This window comes from Nicotiana attenuata, chromosome 3 (genome assembly GCF_001879085.1).
Source record: "Nicotiana attenuata strain UT chromosome 3, NIATTr2, whole genome shotgun sequence".
In the NCBI taxonomy this organism is placed as follows: Eukaryota; Viridiplantae; Streptophyta; class Magnoliopsida; order Solanales; family Solanaceae; genus Nicotiana; species Nicotiana attenuata.
The window spans coordinates 47,470,947-47,495,316 of NC_031991.1; the positions used below are offsets into that span (position 1 = coordinate 47,470,947).

The 24,370-nt window shown below is 39.3% G+C and overlaps 4 protein-coding genes across 5 annotated transcripts; 3 read left to right on the forward strand and 1 right to left on the reverse strand.

The window, feature by feature from the left end:
- LOC109223682 (L-type lectin-domain containing receptor kinase S.1) lies at nucleotides 791-3,279 on the forward strand. The gene has a single exon (XM_019388077.1). The coding sequence runs from the start codon at nucleotides 1,135-1,137 to the stop codon at nucleotides 3,145-3,147; it is 2,013 nt and encodes a 670-aa protein (XP_019243622.1). The 5' UTR covers nucleotides 791-1,134; the 3' UTR covers nucleotides 3,148-3,279.
- Nucleotides 4,492-7,734, reverse strand: LOC109223683 (ferric reduction oxidase 8, mitochondrial). 2 transcript variants are annotated; one of them, XM_019388079.1, is made up of 9 exons: nucleotides 7,258-7,732; nucleotides 7,008-7,101; nucleotides 6,733-6,918; nucleotides 6,394-6,631; nucleotides 6,199-6,291; nucleotides 5,964-6,060; nucleotides 5,607-5,865; nucleotides 4,854-5,515; nucleotides 4,492-4,781 (listed from the first exon to the last, which is right to left on the reverse strand). In XM_019388079.1, the coding sequence occupies exons 1-9, from the start codon at nucleotides 7,409-7,411 to the stop codon at nucleotides 4,600-4,602; spliced, it is 1,965 nt and encodes a 654-aa protein (XP_019243624.1). In that variant the 5' UTR covers nucleotides 7,412-7,732; the 3' UTR covers nucleotides 4,492-4,599. The 2 variants fall into 2 exon arrangements, with proteins under 2 accessions (XP_019243624.1, XP_019243623.1); XM_019388078.1 differs by having other exon boundaries at nucleotides 5,964-6,291; nucleotides 7,258-7,734.
- Nucleotides 9,446-12,746, forward strand: LOC109224336. The gene is made up of 3 exons (XM_019388921.1): nucleotides 9,446-10,347; nucleotides 10,453-10,697; nucleotides 10,936-12,746. Exons 1-3 carry the CDS (start codon nucleotides 9,446-9,448, stop codon nucleotides 12,744-12,746), a joined length of 2,958 nt encoding a protein of 985 aa, XP_019244466.1.
- On the forward strand, nucleotides 14,905-17,397 carry LOC109223684 (U-box domain-containing protein 52-like). Its single transcript, XM_019388080.1, has 4 exons — nucleotides 14,905-15,319; nucleotides 16,300-16,418; nucleotides 16,765-16,883; nucleotides 16,993-17,397. Exons 1-4 carry the CDS (start codon nucleotides 15,112-15,114, stop codon nucleotides 17,201-17,203), a joined length of 657 nt encoding a protein of 218 aa, XP_019243625.1. The 5' UTR covers nucleotides 14,905-15,111; the 3' UTR covers nucleotides 17,204-17,397.

Sequence of the window (24,370 nt, forward strand, 5' to 3'; positions counted from 1 at the left end):
GTTGGATGATGTGGGAATGAAGATGGATTGAAGCACCTGTTTGATGTCCATGGGGATAGGGTATTGGATAGAATCAAAATTCTATTCCCCATTGCTGAAGATAGAATTTATTTTGATGGTAAGGTCATTATTCTGCCAAGGTCCCTGGATGATTCTATTAAGGGGTTGCATATTTGGGATCCGGTTGTTAGAGAGGATGTTGACTCTATCCCCTTTGTGGACAATCCATCTAGTGGCTTTAAGGCAAACTATCCATCCTTCTTGGATACACTTCCAAGTCCTAATTTTTGGTTTGGCTCTAGTTTGGTTCTCACTACAGTGTTTACCAATTAGGGCAAGGGGTTCTTCTAGTTTCCATAGACTGGAGAGCTTGGCCTTGAAAAGGTGGTGTGGGATTTTTCCCCCAAACAATTTGATGATTCCTTCCAAGGTTTATAGAGTCAAATTTTATCCTCGGTAGACAGAGGGATCGGTATGTTCCCCGGATTTAGTTCGAAAGCTTGTGTAAGGCTACTGCATTGTGGCGGATCATAGCTTGTCGAGGATGCAAGATTCTTGTGTAGTAGGACTTCTTTGAAGGAAATTGGTTCTGATTTGTCTTCCTCCACAGCATTGATTGACAGCATTTGTGGTATATGTGGAGGTTCCGGCGACTTTCCGATTGGGGGGGGGGTCGCTAGAGGGGGGTGGGGATGTGGCCATGCCTGGTTGGCTGGGGGTTAGTGTTTAGTTAGAGAGATGTTGGTCTTTCTCTCTCTTCGTATGTTTAATATGTGACGATGACAAAGTTAAAAGCAAAGATGAAATTCTCTTATACTTTAGAAGAAGCTACCAGCAAGTAAATATGAAGTTTACGACAAACTTCTTGTATGAGACTTTTTCTTCTTGTAGGTGTTCTTTTGTGGATGGAGCTGTGCAAAATGTTACTGTTGTTGTTGCTTTTATTTGTTTATTTGATTTTGATAATTCTTTATCTATAGACAATTAGACATAGTCAAAGGATGTTTGAGCTTAGTCATCTTCATCATTTACACAGAAACAACAATAGTCTCTTCCCTTCAAAGGACTATGTCATTAACACAATTCCTACTTTCCTTCAAACAAAAATCTCTTCTCTAATGCAAATCCAACAAAATGCTACAATTACTGTTCATTCTCGTCAATCTTACAATTTTCCCATCTATTTCTGCCCTCGAATTTCTCTTCAATTCCTTCACTACCAACTCCACCCCAGTTCTAAACCTCATCGACGATGCTCGCCTTGAGCCACCAGTGATCCGCCTCACCAACGACTCCAACCAATTTTCCCGCGGCCGTGCTTTTTACCCATCTCCAATTCCTATCAAATCCACTTCCAATTCTACTTCCATTTCCTCCTCTTTCTCTACCCAATTCATCTTCTCTATTCTCCCTGATGATCCCTCTAGTCCCGGTTTCGGCCTCGCTTTTGTTCTTTCAGCTTCCACTTCCCCACCCAACGCTCTCTCCAGCCAATACTTTGGACTTTTCACTAACGCCACCGTTCATACCGTGGCTCCACTTCTCGCCGTCGAGTTTGATACGGGTCGTAACCCGGAATTCAATGATCCGGATAGAAACCATGTCGGAATTGATCTTAACAGCATCGAATCTGTCGTTTCTCAAACGGCTGGATATTATAATTCTTCTGGTAATGGTAGTGATTCTTTCGTGCCTCTAAATATGCGAAGTGGACAAAATATTCATGTTTGGATCGAGTTCAATGGGCCTGAATTCGAGATTAATGTTACTATAGCTCCAGCTGGTATGTCACGGCCTGTTAAGACTATGTTAAGTTATAAAAAACCCATAATTGCAAATTACACGTCTGCTGATATGTTTGTTGGGTTCTCTGCTTCCAAGACTCAATGGATTGAGGCACAAAGGGTTTTAGCTTGGAGTTTTAGTGATTCTGGAGTTGCAAGAGATATTAATACTACGAATTTGCCTGTTTTTCAGCTGGAAAATTCGACGTCTTCGTTATCTCCCGGTGCTTTTGCTGGGATTGTAGTTGGTTGTGTAGCTGCTGTGTTAGGTTGTTTGTGTGTATTTTATTGGGTTTGGTGGAAGAGGAGGGGTAAGGAGGAAGATGATGTAATTGAAGATTGGGAACTTGAGTATTGGCCTCATAGATTTTCATATGAAGAGCTTAACCTAGCTACAAAAGGGTTCTCTAAAGACGAGCTACTTGGGGCTGGTGGATTTGGTAAAGTATACAAGGGAATACTATCTAATAACACAGAAGTGGCGGTGAAATGTGTGAACCATGACTCGAGACAAGGAATAAGGGAATTCATGGCTGAGATATCGACTATCGGAAGGCTTCAACACAAGAATTTAGTACAAATGAGAGGGTGGTGCAGGAAAGGGAATGAACTTATGATTGTGTATGATTATATGCCTAATGGAAGTCTGAATAAATGGATATTTGATAAGCCAGAGAAGGTTATGAATTGGGTAGACAGGAGGAGGGTCCTAGCTGATGTTGCTGAGGGTTTGAACTATTTACATCATGGTTGGGAACAAGTGGTTGTACATAGGGATATTAAATCTAGCAATGTTTTGTTAGATAGTGAAATGAGAGGGAGATTGGGTGATTTTGGTCTAGCAAAGTTATACACTCATGGTGGTGTCCCTAATACAACTAGGGTAGTAGGTACATTAGGGTACTTAGCACCTGAAGTTGTGACAAGGGCTACTCCAACTGCAGCTAGTGATGTTTATAGTTTTGGGGTGGTGGTGTTGGAGGTGGCGTGCGGGCGAAGGCCGATTGACACACGGTTTGTGGTGGAGGAAGAGGAAGTGTTGATTGATTGGGTTAGACAAAAGTACAGGGAAGGGAGATTGTGTGAGGCATCAGATGACAGGATTAGGGGGCAGTATTCGGAGGACGAAATGGAAGCTATGTTGAAACTAGGCCTAACTTGTTGTCACCCGGATCCTCTCCGACGACCTACTATGAGAGAGGTGGTTGCTGTATTGCTAGGTGAGAATGTGGAGGCAACACAAAATGAATTGCTAGCTGAATTAACACCTACTGTCAGCAGCATGAAAGATAGAAGCAGTAGTGCAAGTGAGGAAGGAGATAAGTACTTGTCACAAGAATCGGAACTACTATCGGCTGTGTAGATATTGTATTGCATTTTTGTTTCCTTTGTTGTAGAAAATGCCGGTATTCCCGGTTAAGGGTTGATTTTTTGTATTCATGTGCAATTCAAACTCGTTACTGTGAAAGAGAGATCACAACCATTATTCAGATAATCAAACCGCCATGTTTTTGCACTACCTAAAACTAGGTGCACCTCCGTGGCAATTTTCGAATGTCTATGTGCATCAAGATTACTACAAGGGCAAATCTAGTTCATGGATAGATTTGGCTTCAATGATTAATGGACGACAAATTTAAACTATTCGCGTAATTTTAGGGGTAAATTTAACCCGTGGGAATATAGATTCCCAAATATTTAAAAAAAAAAAACTGATTTGAATGAAGTTTGATTTGAAATTGGAAATGTGTTTGGACATGAATTTTAGGACAAGTCTGACATGTTAAAAAGTCTTTTTTTTTAAGCTAAAAAGTCCTAAATGGTCATCATTTGGCCCAAAAAGAGGTCTTAAACTATATTTGAGATTTGAAGTTTTGATTTTCAAAATCTCCCAAAAACTAAATTAATTCTATAAACAAACACATATATGAAAAAAAAAACTTCCAAAACTTATGGTCACACCCCTATTAAATCTTGGGGGAGAGGTGGTGGGTTTTTTGGTTTGAGACTTGACCTTTGAAATGGTAACGTAAAATAAAAACGGTGTAATAATAAGAAATGTCATGGAGCCTAACTTTTGGATTGATTCTAATTAAACAGCAATTGTATTCCATAAAAACCAAGAACGACAAAGTAAACTTTTTCTTCAATTCTGTTTATCAGTTACTTGATGGAAAAATCTGAGCAGATCTCATAGTTAATGACACGGTCTGTTATAAGCGACTGAAGCCCATCTCTCTCTCTACCACATCGCTAGTTGAAGTTACAAACAAAACATTTAAAAAGCCGCTTACTGCATCTATTGGGCACGACCTTACTTGAACAGGATCTGTTCTATAGGCTCGTACCACTGCATCCTTGAGTTCTAAGGAGACAGAAAACCAAGTCTGGTTGATGAAGTGTAGCCATGAGACCAGAGCGTGATTGACAGCTTTGGTGGCCCTTGGGCTTCTGCGCAGTAGAGGATCGTTCTCAGGCCTCTCGTAGGTCTGGGGTGGTCTCTTGGCTCTCTGACAGACTCTAAATCTTTTTTTTTGTTTTTGCTTTCACAAATTACAATTCATCTTCGTTTACCTAAAATCGATTCAAGCAAAACCTAGCAAGTACTATAACTCTTCAGTTCGTTTTATATTTTATTTTATCATATACGGCTACACTCAAATGCAAGATGTGTCACTAGATGGGATATCCCTTGGAACATTCAGTATCCAAGGAAACTGAAAACCTGTACTTCGTTGATACTTGATTGTCAAGGCCAAAGACTTTATTTAGTTCATTTGTGGACAATGTGTTCGACCAATGATCACAAAGACTATTAGAGAGTGAAATTTAACGGGTGAAAGCTGAAAGATGGCTTTTGTTCTTGTCCTTTGCTTTGGAAAGTCTGAGAATATTGATGGCAAGTTGTAGCTACGGACTCTTTCATTGTCTCAGGCCCACAAACGAAGACACTGATATTGGATCCCTTAGATTCATTAGCAAATTGGGAAAATATATCTGTTCAATTTCCGACATGTTAGAACGCCAATAGATTGGAAGTTAAATGTTAAAACAAGGACATGGACATACCTTTAAAGTTTGGCCTTGCTCCAAAATGGATTTCATGTTGATCAAAACCTCTGCTTGCTTCTGTTGGTTTCATTGGTTTTCTTTTTTTTCCAGAAAATGGTGTAATTTCTTCACTTAGCCTCTTCCATCTCCATAAGGTAGCCACTAAGGTGCTAGATATTAGTGCTAATGCAAATGAGCATATGAGAAGAGCGTCTACTATTGAGGAGGCAGTTTTCTGTTCAGATGACTTCTTATTAGGCCTGATAATAATATGGTTGAAGATGCTAAGGAATGCTAGAAAAATGATAGACACCAACAAAAGGAGGACGGCCATCCATCGCAAGTTCTCAAGTCCATATACTGCATAACCAGAACGCTTGTTGGCGAGATGAATGGTTTGTATTTTAGCGACCTCATCTAGCACTTCACGTAGGGATCTGTTGGCTTGGTGTTCCCGCGTGACAAACACTTTCAATTGTAGATAACTTTGTTCTTCATCAAAAACCTGCGGTAGAACTGGATCTAACAAGCAGATGCTTTGGGAATCTTTTATGATGTAGACAAGCTGTACTTTTACAGGTAATACATTTTTGTTACTTCTTGCTGAGGTGATTTCTTGCAGAATGCTGAAGAATGGTGTAACCCCAATTCCACCTGCAACTAGAAGTAGACTATCATATCTGCAGAAGATTCAACAACTTATTATATATGGGGAAATATGATTGATAACTTGGTCTAAAATCAAACATGAAATAACATCATTTCCTTTACCTTAGAAATTCCATTGATGAAGGTCCATAAGGGCCTTCTGTTGCTACGTGAAAAAACCTCATTCCATCAGCTTCTGCATCAGTCTTTGAATGTAGCATATTATAGAGAGTGCTGGTCCACTGTCCCTCAGCTTTGATCAAAATAGAGATAGTGTCTTTATCAACTTTGGAGCTAGAAGTTATGCTAAAGGGATGCCATTGAAAATTTGAAATCCTTGGGATCTTGACATAAATCACACTTGTTGGTGTATACTTCAACCCTGAAATAGTGTGTTAAGTAGGTTGATTATTTAGGCCTAGTCATGAATTAAGAAAGCATATTCGCATTTAAATTGGAGAGAGATTACTGATTTTGTACTTGGATCTTTTGGCAGAGTCAACTCTATGGCTTTGGAAGGGAAGATTCGAGCAGAAAGAATATACGTTTCTGGCCTTGATTGAATTATTCGGAGTATCTTGTCGAGGCAAAACAAAAAAATGCCAGGGAAAACCATATAAAAGTGGCGATCTCCAGCGTGAAGCAGGAAAAATAGTATGAACACTATGTACAAATGATGTGTATAATAGAAGATCTCGAATCGTTTCCTTCTGACCTGTGGAAGTGAAGTGATCCAGATGACCAATCCTGTAACAAGACTGATCTCCCCGGCAAGGTAAATACGCCCTACCTTTTGCCATTTCCACATCTATAATTTTCCACAAAAAAGGACTTAGTAACAAAGCATAGATACATATGTTCAAACTAAATTGAAAAAGGAAGTAATGTTCAAATGATTACATGAGGTTACCTCATCTCCAATGCGATGTTTCATACCCCAGATTAGAAAAGTACCTCCACCATGTAAAGTGGCAAATAATATCATTGCTGTCCCTAGCCAAATGTGGTATCTCACGGAAGCTTCAAATTGGATGCCAATTAATTGAAATATTGACATCCCCCTCAAGATGGGAAGAAGAAGAAGAGCTAGGCAGGCTTCTGCTAATAAACCACACCTTGTTGCGACTCTAAAGATTCTGTATTGCCATCTGAAAACAGCCGAGTTGGAAAATATTATCAGAGAGTACTCTGATACTTTTGTTGCAAATGATGCTATCATATTTGCATGGAAATATAGGATTATACTTACACGTGCAAAGTGAATGATTTAATTGGTATCATCTTCTTGAAGTCACTGGAGATACGCGCATAGAATGTCCATGCTAGAAAGATGACGAATAGAGATACAGCAAGGATTTCAAACCCAGACAGAATTCCTAAATACCTACTCACAACTAGTGGATTGGAGAGAACAGATAGTGAAGATCTTCCTTTCCTGTCAACCAAATTCAGCACATGTTTGCATGAAAGTGCCTATATTCAACATTATTATGCTTATATATATACTGCAGGTGAAAAGCATACCTGCTGGTTGGTTCCTTTTGTTTCAGTTCCAAGTAAATAAAACCTACTATAGCTATAGCAATAACAGGGAAGGTGTAGACAGCAAAATTAAGACCTGCAGACCTCAAAAGGAAGATAAAACATTCACTCTTTTGGAGGGGATTAACACTGAACAGGACATTAGATTAACATTTCTTGTACATGTAAATGGTGAGGTTGAAGTTAAACCTATACATCTAAAATAATTTGAGTTTGGAAATCAGAACTTCACCAGCTTGGGTTAAGAATGAGGTTGATGCCTTTGCTTCTGCAATCTTCCAACTTTTAGTCCATAGTTGCGTGGGCTTGAGAAGCCAAAGTGATACCCATCCAGCAAATATCAAGACAAGTAGCAATTTAAGGAGGAAAGAGGGAATTTTAGTCATCTTTTAAGAAGAGTTGACTCTATACATGGAATGTAACGAGTTTCTATATATATAGTCTGGTAAATTATTCTGAACACCCTTCTAATATGAGTCAAATGCAAATTACATCCCTTGTATTTCAAGATCATACACTTAATCCCCTTATACAATAGAACTCCTACACAACTATTAGCTTGAAAAATATTTCTACTTTACAACTGTTAAGTTTTACCCTATATTAACAGTGGCATCTGTTGCTCCCAGAAATTATTGTGCGTTCTGCACCATCCATCAATTTTGGAATCAATTCTCATATAATAACAAGTTAGATCTGTTTTAAATGAGATTGATGGTGATGGATAATGATGCCATCAACTTATGACATTTGTGATGGCTTTCAAAATGGGAATATATCTTCTTCTTCTTTGCTTGCTGAGTGGATGCTATTATCAGCATATCTATTCATTACAACAGATGAACCAATTTGCAGTAGTGGATACATGGTCCACTCCACTATTGCTACAGCCTATGTTGTCTGACCTTTGTCCGCATGTAGATGGAAAAGAGATCCAAAAAGATGCCCCCTACTCTAACAGGTTGACTATAACCAGACCCATTATAGACAGGGAAGAACTGGTAGAGCTCTTGTTAACAAGACAGAACAGTGAATTACTGATTTTTGCTTTTAGTTGCATAGCATAAATATTTTTGAGATGGTCCTACAATGTGGTTGGTAATTAGATTATCCCATAAACTATGGTGTACTAATATGAGCTCAGTTAGATGATTATAAAAATCTGTGTGTGTGACATTCGCACCAAAATATGTCTCCCTGCATATCTAAAACTGCTACAACAGAAAGCTTAAGTGGAAACTCAGATTAATAATAGCATTTGGAAACAGATGAACAATAGCTACAAAGTATACGCCAGGTGGTTGCTGAAACACGGCATTTGGAAATGTACTACACTGGTGATTACTATTGTTATACAGTTTAAGCACCTTCTTGGTGCTATTTAGTAATAAAATTTAAACCTTTACCTGATCAAAGGAAAAAGAAAAAGAAAAACTCAGATGAGTCAGTCTTATTTTATTAATTAGCTAATTAAGCCTTTAATATCAGCTATATTATCTGATTTTTTGTCTAACTTTTTCATACTAGTTGATACCAAATCAAGCGTAGGAATTAATTTAGCTTAAAGGCTAAAGTCCCTCCTAATAATTTCAGGACTACCGGTGATCACAAGATATTGATGATTTTAAATTGTCTAATCGTCAAGACGTGACCAAACTAGTAGTCCGAAGAACGGAGATATAATAACAAATTAGGATTTTTGATGGATTTTCACAAGTCTCTGCTATTATATTTTCCTGAATCTTACGGGAAAAAGGATATATGGCATATTGGAAGGAAAATCAAATGATAGTAAATACTTATTGGGAAGACAAAACCCCATTCTAATTCTGGGATTCATGGAGTTTTGCTCAAAGATATAGAAAAGGAATAAAGAAGAAGAAGAAGAAGAAGAGCTCATTTTGACAGAAGGGTAAAGTCTGGTCTGTGATGGATGTTCATACATTTGATGTCTGAAAATTCTTGTGAAGGTTTTGAGTAGCTGAGATCAAGACACGTGGAGGACATCACGGTAACTAATGCCTTGACCAGACCCTATGAAGATATTGAGTTTCTGTATTATTCTTGGGCTCACATTTATTGGGCTCAATAAATTGATTCGTTTGGGCTCACAAGAAGAAGCTGAAGATAAGATTAGCCTTTTTATATTTTTGCACACTTTATTTATTTTGTAAATAACATGTGGGTTTGTTATAGAGTAGCCAATAGAATGATAGACAAGTGTACAGGTAGTTATACCTTAGATTCCATTCTTTGCTGTATATAAGGAATAGTCTGTACAGTCCAGAGATTCAATCGAAAATATACAGAAAATTTCTTCAACTTTTCTATTCTTTCTTTCATGGTATCAGAGCAGCTAGCTCGATCCAGTAATACAATCAATTAATCTATCTATTACATCGGCTTTTCACTAGAACAAAATGGGTGACACAACCATCACTGCAGAGACCAACAATGCTACAAAGGCTGTGACCTATGATGTTAATCACCCCTATCACCTCAATAATTCTGATTCTCCGGGTATGACTCTAGTCAATACAGTATTTGATGGAAGAGGATACCCAGGATGGAGAAGATCCATTCTCTTGTCCCTGTCAGCTAAGAAGAAGCTTGGCTTCATCAATGGAGTTTGCAAATCTCCAGATCTGAACTCTCCAGAACTTGAACAATGGAGTTGTGTGAATGACATGGTCATCTCCTGGATCCTTAATGCTCTTTCAAAGGATATTGCAGATAGTGTAATTTATTCCAAAACTGCAAAAGAGCTTTGGGACAGCCTTGAGCGGAGATTTGGGAGATCAAATGGAGCTAAGCTCTATCATCTGCAAAAAGAACTATCAGGATTAGTACAGGGAAATAGTGATATTGCAGGATATTTCACTAAGCTCAAGCGTTTGTGGGATGAATTGGATGCTTTGAATGTCATCATATGCTGCTCTTGTGTTTGTGTTTGTGAAGGAAAGGCAAAATTAACTAAGTCACTGGAGGATCAGAGGTTGATCCAATTCCTAATGGGACTAAATGACATCTATGCACAAGCAAGAGGAAGCATCCTCATGATGAACCCTTTGCCTAGCATGGATGTTGCTTATTCACTCCTCTTACAGGATGAAAATCAAAGGGAAGTCTATGCAAATGCACATTTTAACTCTCAATCAGTGTCATTCATGGCAGCAGGAGAGAACAAAGAGCCTAATGCACAACTTCTAGCTGATTTTGCAGCTTTCATGACTACAGGACAAGGGAAAAACCATCAGAAGTTCAGAAACCAGACACAAAGGGGAGCAACCAGAGGACCCAAATTTAACAACTCTGGACAGAGGTTTATTAAGCCTTAGCAGAAGTTCAAAGCAAAGAAGAAATACAATCCAAATGTGTCCTGTACTTATTGTGGAAAAACAGGACATACACAGGAAGATTGCTACAGAATCATTGGTTTTCCTGATGATTTTGAGTTCACAAATCACAAAGGATATCAGAATCAGATTAAGGGAAATGCAGTGATGGCAAATGAAGAGCATGAAAGCCCAGCAGGACAAGGCAATGAACTTAATGGGAATAATTTCGGTCAGCAACTCAGCAAAGAACAGGTTGCAGAAATGATGCACATCTATAAGCAAGCAAAGATGGCACAGGCAGGAAATACAGGAATCAATGCTAATGCAGTAGCAGGTACTATTCTAAAGTACTCAAGGTCAGTTTTCACTAGTTTAAAATCAGACACCTGGATCATTGATTCAGGTGCCTCAGAGCATATGTGTTTTGATCCTAATTCTTTCTTGTTTCTGTCTCCACTCCCTTGTACCTTTGAATATCAGTTTACCTAACTCTTTCAAGGTGATTGTTACTTAGATAGGGAGCATTTCTATTCTGCCTGGTCATATTCTGAACAATGTATTGCATGTTCCAGAATTCAAATATAGTTTGTTATCAGTTCATAGGTTTTGTGTTCAATTCAAATATGATGTGTTTTTCACATCTGTTGAGTGTGTGTTGCAGGGCCTTTCAATGAAGAGTCCTCAAGCTTTTGGTGAAGTTAGAGAAGGGCTCTACTTATTGGAACCAAGTAGTATTAAGTCTAAGGGTTTATTCAGTAGTGATGTACTTTCAATTCCAAAAGGAAGAAATTCCATTTCAGAGTCTGTTTCTTTTTCTAGTCCAGTCCTAGTCAATGCTGTTTCAGATGTTACGCTTTGGCATGTAAGATTGGGTCACCTCCCATTTTCAGCAATGAAACATTTAGATTTCCTTCATTGTAAATCTAATTCTGAGTTTGTTTGTGATGTGTGTCCTAAGGCTAGGCAAACCAGAAACCCTTTCCCTGTCAGTAAAATAAGTTCCAAACACAAATTTGAACTTATACATATTGACACATGGGGACCTTATAAGTCAAATACTTACAATGGTTTCAGATATTTCCTCACTATAGTAGATGACTATAGTAGGGGGACATGGACATTTTTATTAAGTGCTAAAAGTAATGCTTTTCCTATGCTTAAATCTTTTCTATCTATGGTTGAGAGACAATTCAATGAGAAAGTCAAAGTGATAAGATCTGATAATGCAATGGAACTGGGGAAAGGTATACAAGAGGCAGCTTTCCTAGCTTCTCAAGGAATTCTACATCAGTTGTCTTGTGTAGCAACTCCCCAACAAAATGGAGTTGTTGAAAGGAAACATAGACATCTCTTGGAAACTACAAGAGGTTTGATGTTTCAATCAAAGTTGCCTATGTCATATTGGGGAGAGTCTATCCTAACTGCCACACATCTTATTAATAGGATGCCTTCCAGTGTTCTTAAAGGCAAAACACCATATGAGGTCTTGTTTCAGAAGAAGCCTAAGTATGATTATATTAGGAATTTTGGATGTCTTTGTTATGCTTCAACATTAGCACAAGGAAGAGGAAAGTTTGATGAGAGAGCAACAACCTGTGTTTTGCTTGGATACCCCCTTCATCAAAAAGGATATAAGCTACTAGAATTATCAACAGGAATAGTATTTGTGTCAAGGGATGTCAAGTTTCATGAGACACATTTTCCTTTTGCTAAGAACAGACATTCACATCAGCCTATATTCCCAAACTCAACCTTCAGTACAGAATACACCTACTCACCTCCACCACAGGATCATCTCTCACCTATTTCTTTAGAACCTGAACTTTCTGATAATTTTTCTTCACCATCACCAAGTTCTTCATCTACACCTCACCATCCTTACTTACCTTCTAGTCCAATTTCTTTTCCACCTATCCCAGATACATCACATACTAGATCACCTGTTCCTGAACCTAAACAGCCTACACCAATGAGAAGGTCAGGAAGGGTTTCCAATCAACCAACTTACCTAAGAGACTATGTGTGCAGTAATATCATGTTCACAGATGTAGGAGCTGCTTGTTTCACTCAACCAACTAAACCTAGGGAGTACTGTTTTTCTTCCCTATCTCCCAACAATCAACATGTCATGCAGTCAATATCTACACTTACAGAGCCTAACAGTTTTGGACAAGCTTGTCAGCATCCAGGTTGGATAGCAGCTATAGATTCAGAGATTAAAGCTCTAGAAGACAACCACACATGGGTTGTAGTTGAGCTACCCAAAGGGAAAAGAGCTCTACCTTGTAAGTGGGTGTACAAGGTGAAGCATCTATTAGATGGAAGAGTTGAAAGATTAAAGGCAAGGCTGGTGGTCGGGGGGGTGTCCAAAGAGAGAGGTTAGATTATGGAGAGACATTTTCACCAGTGGTCAAAATGACCACCATAAGATGTTTGCTCACTATTGCAGCCAAAAGAGACTGGAATGTGTCTCAATTGGATGTCAACAATGCATTTTTGCATGGTGATCTTCAGGAGGAGGTGTACAGGAAATTTCCTTTAGGTTTAACACCTCCTAGTCCTAAGCATGTTTGTTTACTAAGGAAGTCATTATATGGATTGAAGCAAGCATCCAAGCAATGGTATGCCAGGCTTGCAGGGGCTTTGAGTTTTAAGGGGTATTCTTCATCATTAAATGATTACTCTTTGTTTTTTAAACGAACGGGAAGTTTGATTTCTATACTAGATGTCTATGTAGATGACATCCTACTAACTGGAGATGATTTGGAAGAGATCAAACACATCAAGGATTTTCTAAACACTGAATTCAAAGTCAAAAATCTAGGAAGCATACATTATTTTTTAGGGATGGAAATTCTGAGAGAAAAAGAAGGATTCATTGTGAGTCAAAGAAAATTTACCTTGGACATGCTGAATGAGTTTGAAGTTTCTCACTTGGCTCGAGTTACCTCTCCTCTTGACCCTTCTTCCAAACTTCAAGCTGATGATGGAGGACCTTTGCAAAACCCCACAGTGTATCGACATCTAGTTGGGAAGTTAAACTACCTGACTAACACTCGCCCAGATCTTTCCTTTGCAGTTCTCACTCTAAGCCAGTACATGCAGAAGCCATGTCTCTCTCACTTCACTGTAGCATTACGAGTGTTGAAATACTTAAGCTTAGATCCGGGACAAGGAATCCTTCTCTCAGCAGCACCATCCTTTTCTTTGCTTGCCTTTTGTGATGCTGATTGGGCTTCCTGCAAGGATTCAAGAAGGTCTGTAAGTGGATTTTTCATCACATTAGGAGGAGCACCAATTTCCTGGAAATCAAAGAAGCAAATATCAATTTCTTTGTCATCTGCAGAGGCAGAATACAGATCTATCCGCAGAGTAACTACAGAACTTACTTGGCTTGTTCGTCTTCTTGAGGATCTGTTAGCACCAGTAAATCTCCCCATATCTCTTCATTCTGATAGCAAAGCAGCCATTCACATCGCCCGGAACCCCGTCTTCCATGAACGCACAAAACATGTGGAGATTGACTGCCATTTTGGGCGTCAACAGTTCCTTTCCGGCTTAATTACCCTATCTTTTGTTCCTTCTAAAGACCAACTGGTGGATCTTTTCACAAAACCACTTTCACGGGTTTCTCACTCAGAGATTTTGAACAAGTTGGGGGTCACCAGGTTACCCTCCAACTTGAGGGGGGATATTGGGAAGACAAAACCCCATTCTGATTCTGGGATTCATGGAGTTTTGCTCAAAGATATAGAAAAGGAATAAAGAAGAGAAGAGCTCATTTTGACAGAAGGGTAAAGTCTGGTATCTGATGGAAGTTCGATACATTTGATGTCTGAAAATTCTTGTGAAGGTTTTGAGTAGCTGAGATCAAGACACGTGGAGGACATCAACGGTAACTAATGCCTTGACCAGACCTTATGAAGATATTGGGTTTCTGTATTATTCTTGGGCTCACATTTATTGGGCTCAATAAATTGATTCGTTTGGACTCACAAGAAGAAGCTGAAGATAAGATTAGCCTTTTTATATTTTTGCATAATTTATTTATTTTGTAAATAACATGTGGGTTTGTTGTAGAGTAGCCAATAGAATGATAGACAAGTGTACAAGTAGTTATACCTTAGATTCCATTCTTTGCTGTATATAAGGAATAGTCTGTACAGTCCAGAGATTCAATCGAAAATATACAGAAAATTTCTTCAACTTTTCTATTCTTTCTTTCAATACTAGCCATTGGTTTGCATTTTTAGAACACCATGATATGGTCCAAAAACACTTTACCTCGTGCAAAAAGCTTAAATTCCCATTAAAAACAAACTAGATGGTTTCATTGCCTCATAGATCGCTATCTGAGGTCGGTCCAAAGAGAAAATAGCAAGGAGAAGCATGTTGCACTAGAGAAATGGAAAAGCAAATTTTCTTTTTACATAAAAGGCATGCACAGTTGGTATATAGAATGTGACATGTTTAAAAGCCTGCAAATGTTGACAAAAGAAAGAATCAAAACCTTTTTCCTTACTTTGTGTCTTCGATAACGACGACCTTTGTTTATTTTCCTCATAATCGGCCAATTCCGTAAGCATTTAATATTTGTTTCCTTCTTCCATATTTTCTCCCTTTTTTTTAAGTCCACAATATTTATCCTCAGTCCCCACTAAGCCATTTCTTCTTTCCCTTTTTGGACTGGAAGAGATGGGGGAGTATAATTCACTGCTTCAATAATAGCATCAAGATTTAGAAAAGAGATGTCTTGGGAAATAGAAGAGATTGGAGAAGATAGCAAGAGTGAAGTAAGTAACAAAGATTGTGGAGGAATAACGAATGATGTTTATGTAGCTGTTGGCAAAAATGACTTGCATGTTCTTCAATGGGCGCTTGATCATGCTATTTCCCCAGGAATTCGCATTTGCCTTGTCCATATTTTCCCTCCTATTACTTACATTCCTTCACCAGGTAATTTTTACTCCATTTGTCAATTTAGTTTGAATTTGATGCTTCATCCAAAACAGTAGCACAGGCATAGGAAAATTGTGTTAGTTTTTCATACTGTGTCTTCACTACTTTTTCCATTGATTACTACAGCTTTACAGAATGATGTATTGAAGAAATCAGGGGAATGTTAAGTTAGGATAATCTGTACATCAAGCAAAAGAGGGAATCCCAGAATACGAATAGTTTTTAGTTACATGATTAGATATTTAATGTTCTGCTCAATTCCTTGCTTATGTGACTAGACTAACACCACTTGAAAATAATATAAAATAAATATCAATTTAAAATAGAAAGCAAAGTCTTAAAACTCTAGACCCAAACTCACATACAAGCTGGTTATGATAATCGGTCAACATCTCTCGAACAAAATTCTGCATACACTATTGATTGCGGCAGGCTGATCGCATGAAGATGCGTGGCTCAAAGAGTATTAACATGAATTAACAAAATTATTCATATACACTCAAACCTCTCTATAACAACCTCATTTGTTCCGATATTTTTTGCTGTTATAAAGAAGTGTTGCTATAGAAGACATATATTGTCACATACTATAAAAATTGGGTCCAAGAAAAACTTAATTTTTATAGTGAATGATTGTTATGTAGAGGTTCGACGGTATATGTTTATTTTCTCTGGAGATGAGCCAACCCAAAGTATGGTGCCTCTTACCTTGTAGTAGCTAACGACAAAACTAAAAGCTGCCTACCTTGACAAGAAGCATAGGTTATGTCACAATGTATCTGGTCCTTCGTAAATTAAGGGGCTAGTTGCGATAAATGAAATTGGTAGCACATTGCAGTCATTTGTATTCCAACTAAAATTTCCGTGGTTTTTGAACAAACTTTAGCAAAAAGGGTGGAATATTAATGTAGAAAAAGCAACAAAAAAAAAAAATTTTTTTGACCAACTTGTTAACAATTTGAATTTTGCTTTGAAAGTTGGAAAGTTATCAAAAAGCCAATTGAGCAGAGAGCAGGTGCAAGCCTACATCAATCAAGAGAGTAACAGGAGGAAAAATCTCTTAGAAAAATACATCCGCCTATGCAATGATGCCAAGGTAGGTTCATTTCTACATTATCTGCAAAATTCCCATTTTAGCCAAAATCAAAGGTTGACGGGGAAACCTTTGGGGTTGCCCAATTGGTTTGGAGGAGGGTGGTCATCCACACGGATGACCTGGGATCGAATCTCCTCTCAATGCCTTCTGGGTTGAGCCTGTCGTACAGGGCTTGCCTAGTGCGGTTTACATCCCATGTGTGGTTTGCAGACTATTACACAAGGGGAGGTTTACCCAGTGCGCACAAAGTGCTCACCCGAAGGGTAGAGGCTGTGACAGAGGTTATAGCGGCCGCAGGTTTCCCTCTTGCCAAACAAAAAGAGGTTGACTCGGGATTGATATGCAGGTACCAGTAGATACTGTACTTGTGGAGAGCAAGTCACCAGCCAAAACATTACTTGATCTAATCACTGTCGTCAACGTTACAAGCATTGTGATTGGAACTAAGCGATCACTTTCCACCATGTAAATATAGTTCTCTCATAGTCACATCTGATATTTTTATCCAATTTTGATCTGTATAAGTTAGAATTTGAAGAACTAAAGAGTTCTGGTGTTTTTATTTTCGTTACAGACGAGTGAAGAAGGGACATGGAGTAGGAGAATATGTTCAAAAGAATGCACCAGATTTCTGTCAAGTTAAAGTCGTTAGTGAAGGCAAAGAGATTAAGAAAGAGCATGTGGTGCAGCTGAAAAGGAGTAGTAATCCTACTTCTCTTGTGCGTAGTAAACAATCTGACAGGAATTTCTTTGAATGCATGTGCTTTTCTGGCAAGTTTAATTGAATGTAGGAAGAAATACGAGGAAAGTTGGTCTATGTACGAGTTTAATAGCATAGCGTTACTCTCTATTTTCTAATTTAGATGTTATGTCTAGTACATAAAATGATAACATAGAGAAAAGACTCCAAAATGTCCACTATTAAATAACCTAAAAAAATTTATTCACAAGTTGCATTGTGCTAACTTTGATTATGGTGTTAAGTTGTGTTACCTCCATTTCAATTTGAGGAAGTATCTCTTATTTGTTTGTTAATTAGGCAAAGTCTATAATAAATCGGTCATTATTTTGTTCGAATTATAAGTTATATTTTTTTAAAATTATACTATTGTAACATTAAATTATACGTTCAAGTGGATACTTTAGAACTAAACAAACAAAAGTAGAAAAATATGATACTTTATAAACTTAAAACAATTTACAACTTCGTAACTTTAAATTCGCCATATTAGTTTTGCACTAATAGATGGTGTTTGGTAAGATCAACTTATAGGCCTCTTTTAAGACAAAATTACATCAGATATCACTTGGGCCTACAGCTCATCCGAAAATGATCTACATTTAAAGCTCTAACCTGATTTAGTCCAGGTTATACATATTTTGAAATTTTCTTTGCACTCTTTAACCCGCATTAAAATATAAGTCAGTTTTTTATTTTTTATTTGGCTCTTTTTCTCTCTTCTCTCACACCTTCTACATATGCTTCAAGGAGTCGCCATTTTTGCTTCTCCCCCTATGTCACGCGGTTGTAATATAAGAAAATTGAAGAGTAGATGTCCACCATTGAAAGCCATTCAAAGCTTCGCTTTCGAAAGTTGGATTTTTTAAGTTTGTTAGTTGTTTAGATTGAGTGTTGTTCCAATTGATTCAAAACAACAAAAGGAGTTAAAAAATTAAATTTGAAGTGATTTGGAGTAGATTTGAGCAAGATTTGAGTTAAATTTCAGAAAAGATGCAAGGAAGAATACGAAGTCAGTTTTTGTATAATGATGTATAATAGGGTATATGGGTGTATAAACTGTCACGACCCAAATTTCCCCTCCGTAAGATGTCGTGACGGCACGTAGTCTCTACGACTAGGTAAGCTTAACATTTGCGGAATAATGAAATGAGAACATAAATTTAACAACTAATTGTAACAGTAACAACATAACTGAAAACCATGCCGCTCGGCATGTACAATAACCAACTCCTCAATACTACACAGCCTTCCCAAAACCCGGAACATCGTGAATCACAAACTACAGAAGGAAATCTAATGTCTCTACACATCAGAATCTAACAAAAGAAGTACAGAAGATAATGGACATAGGGGAGAAAAGAGGGGGACTCCGAAGTCTGTGGACGCGGCAGATATACCTTGAAGTCTCCTACTGTAGGTGCTCACTGATGACGTGGCTGGTAAGAAGCACCTAGATCTGCACACGAAAATATGTGCAAAAGAGTAGTATGAGTACACCACAATGGTACGCAGTAAGTGCCAAGCCTAACCTCGGTCGAGTAGTGATGCAAAGAAATATCGCAGTATAATAAAAGATTGAATTGTAACAAGAAGGAAATTACAGAAAAACAATACAGTATAGTGTACAGAAATAGCAACCGGGGGGGGGGGGGGGGGGGATCTCCCGATATACCGTCTCGTAGTCCCAAAAGTAAATGTGCAGGGGAATCTCCTGGAATACCGTCCCGTAGTCCCAAAGTAAATATACAGGGGTATCTCCCGGTATACCGTTCCATAGTCCCAAAAGTAAATGTGCAGGGAAAACTCCCGAGGTACCGCCTCGTAGTCTCAAAAGTAAACATGCAGGGGGATCTCCCGGAATACCGTTCTGTAGTCTCAAAGTAAATACGCAACTCAAACAAAATAAGGATAACAGTTACAGCAAGAAAACCTACAATTTAGGCTAAGTACAAGTCAGGACAAGGAACAGGAATCCGCTAAACATGCTGCAAAGAGTTCAGATAAGCAATTAAGGCACGTAAACATGCTATTCTAGGCTAACAGGATAACTACACATGCTAGTATGCTCGGATAAAATGAAAAACAGGTTATTACTCGGTAAAAATTAGTTTTTTCAACAATTAGCCCGTGTACTCACTCGTCACCTCGCATACACGGCGCTCATATAACATAACAACACCAAATCCTTAGGGGAATTCCCCCACACAAGGTTAGGCAAGCCACTTACCTCGAACCAAGCTCAATCAATCGGTAACAATGCCTTTTCCACGAATATCCGACTGCCTTTTGCACGAATATCCGACTCTCAATGACCCAAATCTAGCCAAAATCAATTACATAACATAAATATAACTATAAGAAACTGTTCTAGTTAATGAAATCAAAGCTAAAACAAGAAATTGGAAAATCGCCCTAAAAAGTCTCCACGGGCCCACGTCTCGGAATCAGGTAAAAGTTACAAAATATTAACACCCATTCACTCACGAGTTCGCTCGTACCAAAATTATCCAAATCCGATGTCAAAATCCCTATCAAAACCCAAAATCATAGTTGAAGAATTTCTTCCCATTTTCCCCAAATTTTCACCCCAAATCTGAAATTAAATGATGAAATTACTGATAGATTAGTGGGATATAACCAAAATCAAGTGCAGAATTATTACCCAATTGATATTTCAGAAAATCCCTCAAAATCTCGTCCAAATCCGAGCTCCCAAACTCAAGTTTTGATAAAAATGGCCAAACCCTCGTTTTGAAAATATTCTGCCCAAGTGCTCCCTTCTTCGCGAACGCAGAAGACCCCTCGCGTTCGCGAAGAGCAACTTATTCTTGCCCAGAATTTCTTCATCGCGAACGTGATGCCCTTATGCGAATGCAAAGGCCTCACAACTCAACCCTACGGGAACGCAGGACCAACATCGCGAACGCGTAGGCATAAGGGCCTGGGGACCCAGCTAGCCATTCCCTATACACGAATGCGGGACCTCCATCGCGAACGCGTAGGCCAACTACCTTAGTGCTTTGCGAATGCAGGACCTCCTTCGCGAACGCGAAGCACAAAATCTCACCTGCAACCTGTTCCTCTCCGCGAACGCGAGTCTCCTCTCGCGAACGCGAAGAAGGAAACCAGAACTGAAGAACACCAGAAATCTGCAACTTTCCTAAGTCCAAAAATGATCCGTTAACCACCCGAAATCAACCCGAGGCCCCCAGGACCTCAACCAAACATACCTACCAGTCTTAAAACACCATACAAACTTAGTCAAGTCCTCAAATCACATCAAACAACGCTAAAATCACGAATCACCCTCCAATTCAAACTTTAGAACTTGAAACTTCAAATTTCCACAACCGATGACGAAACCTATCAAATCACGTCCGATTGACCCCAAAATTGGCACACAAGTAAATTTCGACATTACGGACCTACTCCAACTTCCGGAATCGAAATCCGACCCCGATATCAAAAAGTCCACTACCGGTCAAAATCTCAAAAATTCGACTTTTGCCATTTCAAGCCTAAATAAGATACAGACCTCCAAAACATAATCCGGACATGTCCTTAAGTCCAAAATTACCCAACGGAGCTAATGGAATCGATGGAACTCTATTCCGGAGTCGTCTTCACACAGTTCCGACTACGGCTAAAATCCTAAGGCTTAAGCTTCCGTTTCAGGGACTAAGTGTCCCAAAACACTCCAAAAACCAAAACAAAACCTCCCGGCAAGTCATATAAGCTTAAACAGATACAGGGAAAGCAATAAATGGGGGATCGGGTCTAATACTCTCAAAATAACCGGCTGGGTCGTTACATATTCCCCCTCTTAAAATAATCATTTGTTTTCGAACGAGTATAGAGACATACCTGAAGTGGTGAAAAGATGAGGATAACAGCTGTGCATATCCTTCTCGGTCTCCCAAGTCACCTCCTTGACCGGCTGATCCCTCCACTGAACCTTCACTAAAACAATGTTTTTTGACCTTAACTTTCGAACCTGCCTGTCCACAATAGCTACTGGCTCCTCAACATAAGATAGATCCTTGTCCAACTGGACTGAGCTGAAATCCAACATGTGAGATGGATCACCGTGATACTTTCAGAGCATAGAAACATGGAATATTGGATGAACTCCTGCTAGACTGGAAGGTAAGGCAAACTCATAAACAACCTCCCCAACTCGCCGCAACACCTCAAATAGACCAATGAACCTTGGGCTCATCTTGCCCTTCTTCCTGAACCTCATGAAGCCTTTCATAGGCAAAACCCGGAGCAAGACCCGCTTTCCAACCATGAATGCAACATCGCGAACCTTTCGATCTGCATAACTCTTCTGTCTGGACTGGGCTGTGCGAAGTCTATCCTAAATCACCTTAACCTTCTCCAAAGTATCCTAAACCAAGTCTGTACCCAATAATCTAGCCTTGCCCGGCTCGAACCAACCCACTAGAGACCGACACCGCCTACCATACAGAGCCTCATACGGTGCCATCTGAATGATGGACTGATAATTGTTATTCTAGGCAAACTCTGCAAGTGGCAAGAACTGATCCCAAGAACCTCCAAACTCCATCACACACGTATGGAGCATATCCTCAAGTATCTGAATAGTGCGCTCGGGCTGTCCGTCCGTCTGAGGGTGAAATCGTATGCTCAACTTCACCCGGTTACCTAACTCATGCTGTGCGGCCCTCCAGAATTGTGATGTAAACTGCTTACCCCGGTCTGAGATGATAGATATCGGCACGCCATGAATTCTGACAATCTCGCGGATATAAACTCGAGCCAGCTTCTCGGAAGAATAGGTAATCATCACAGGAATGAAATAAGCTCACCCAAACTGCATCATACTTCCACTGAGTCTGTGGGAGTCCAACAATGAAATCCATAGTGATCCGCTCCCATTTCCACTCCGGAATCTCTAACTTCTGAAGCAATCCACCCGGCCGCAGATGCTCATACTTCACCTGCTGGCAATTTACGCACCGAGCTACATACTCCACTATGTCCTTCTTCATTCTACGCCACCAATAATGCTGCCTCAAGTCCTGATACATCTTCGTGGCACCCGGATGAATGCAGTACCATGAACTGTGAGCCTCCTGGAGAATCAAATCACGCAATCCATTTACATTGGGCACACACAGCCTGCCCTGCATCCTCAATGCACCATCATCTCCAATAGTGACCTCCTTAGCATCACCGTGCTGAACCGTGTCCTTAAGGACGAGCAGATGGGAGTCATCATACTAACGCTCCCTAATACGATCATAAAGAGAAGACTGATAGACCATACAAGCCAATACTCGACTCGGATCAAAAATATCCAATCTCACAAACAGGTTGGCCAAGGCCTGAACATCCAATACCAATGGCCTCTCTACTGCTGGTAAATATGCTAAACTCCCCAAACTCTCTGTCACACCTCCTTTTTCATACTACACCCCCGAAGGTGTATAATAAAGGGAGTTTTTCCAATTAAAGGACAATCGAAACGGGATTCGTTTATTAAGAGATTCAGAGTCGCCACTTGGGAGATTTATGGTGTCCCAAGTCACCGGTTCGAATCCCGAATCGAGGAAAGGGTTTGACTCTGCGGGAGAAGGGGTTAGGCACTCCCGAGTTCCGTGGTTCTAGCACGGTCGCTCAACTGCTATATTTGGCTAAAGTCTGATTTTAATACATGTCATCCTATAGTGCAATTTTAAAGATTATTTAACCGTTTTTAGTTTTAAAAAAATTAAGAAAGTGAACGTCGTTTAAAAATGTGCTTTTGGATCACGTCACATGAAATGCACCCGTATCCTTGACACATTTTTATTCAACATTTTGGGATTTGGATTTGGGTTGCATTAAATGCACACCCGTATTTAGGAAAGTAAGATTATTAAAAAGTGCGCCTAAAGCGACTAGCGTGTTATTATCTTCGCGGGAGGCCATGAAAATCCGCTAAATGGCACGTCCCGAATTCTAAATATTTTAATGAAGTAATTAAAGAGTTCCTTGCAATTTGTGATTTTATTTGGCGCGGCGCACCTTAATTTCTTTTAAAAGGGCGTCCTAAAGATGAGCTACTATTAGCTATTAGGATACGTCTATATTCCTAAAACCTAATTAGTCGAATTAACTAACATCAAGGTATTCAAGAAAAATTAGGCCCCAAGATCAAGTCCAAACTCGAACAAGGACGCTCCCCATTACTGAAGAGACCCTTAGCTCGAGTATGCCACTTAACTTGAAAGGCCCAAAGTCCACCATTTAATTTTAACGCCATTAAATCCAAAAGTGATTTTGGCCTGCCACTACTTTGGGCCCGAAACCAACCTAGCCAAAAATGAGGCCCAATAGACCCAATAACACCACAGGGGCGCAGGAATTAGATCTCATGGTTGCCCTTTTTGGGCCTGAACGGAGGCCCCAAATCCCCACGAGGTGCCACTCGAAATGGGCCTCAGAGGTCATGCCTTCGATCCCAATCAACAATAGAAGGCAACTCGAGTTTTAAGAACACAATAACAAACAAATAAACGTCACACAATCTGAAAATGATATCAACCGTTACATCAATGATCAAGAGCATTGGTGGCTTGATTGAAACAATTAGCCATATGATCACAGTTCAGTCAAATTTATACATGAGCCCATGACTAATTTACTCGATTAACAAATTACTGAATTAAAGGAGTCCCTCAGCCACCTAATACCCACAGTTCTTATAATCACCCAAGACCCCTATACATGCATATGTGCCCAGAACCTACTTCACTTTTAACAAACAGTCCAAAACAATCCCAAATCAGAAGGAAACTGCTACACAAATTAACACATTCAAACTGACTATGACATCCTTTGGAGAATGCATAAATTCAAGCTTTACAACTATAGAATAACTAGAAAGGAAATACACGCAGAACAGGTGAAATCCATGAATAGTGCCTTGTTTATTCCGTTTTCAAATCATGCTTCCAACTACATGTTTAAGTGAAATCCCTGAAGGTTGAAATATACCTGGAAAATTAAAGCAAAACAAGAAGAAGAGATGATCAGCAAACGAGCAACAGCAAGAGTAGTGTCTCAGCAACAGGACCGACCCCAGGATGCTCAAGGAAATAGAACCACTTTGAACCAAATTGGAATTCACAATCACAACACCCAAAACTTGAAACCAGAATACAATTGAATCTGAAACCAAACCCTTGGACAACAATTAAAA

Coding starts and splice junctions, on each gene's coding strand:
- LOC109223684 (XM_019388080.1), top strand. CDS start 15,112: ATGTCTTGGGAAATAGAAGAGATTGGAGAAGATAGCAAGAGTGAAGTA. Junction 15,320..16,299: donor TACTTACATTCCTTCACCAG/GTAATTTTTACT, acceptor TTGCTTTGAAAG/TTGGAAAGTTATCAAAAAGC. Junction 16,884..16,992: donor AAGCGATCACTTTCCACCAT/GTAAATATAGTT, acceptor TTTTCGTTACAG/ACGAGTGAAGAAGGGACATG.
- LOC109223682 (XM_019388077.1), top strand. CDS start 1,135: ATGCTACAATTACTGTTCATTCTCGTCAATCTTACAATTTTCCCATCT.
- LOC109224336 (XM_019388921.1), top strand. CDS start 9,446: ATGGGTGACACAACCATCACTGCAGAGACCAACAATGCTACAAAGGCT. Junction 10,348..10,452: donor TTTAACAACTCTGGACAGAG/GTTTATTAAGCC, acceptor AGATTGCTACAG/AATCATTGGTTTTCCTGATG. Junction 10,698..10,935: donor CAATGCTAATGCAGTAGCAG/GTACTATTCTAA, acceptor TGCATGTTCCAG/AATTCAAATATAGTTTGTTA.
- LOC109223683 (XM_019388078.1), bottom strand. CDS start 7,411: ATGACTAAAATTCCCTCTTTCCTCCTTAAATTGCTACTTGTCTTGATA. Junction 7,102..7,257: donor CTCATTCTTAACCCAAGCTG/GTGAAGTTCTGA, acceptor TGAGGTCTGCAG/GTCTTAATTTTGCTGTCTAC. Junction 6,632..6,732: donor AAATCATTCACTTTGCACGT/GTAAGTATAATC, acceptor GGCTGTTTTCAG/ATGGCAATACAGAATCTTTA.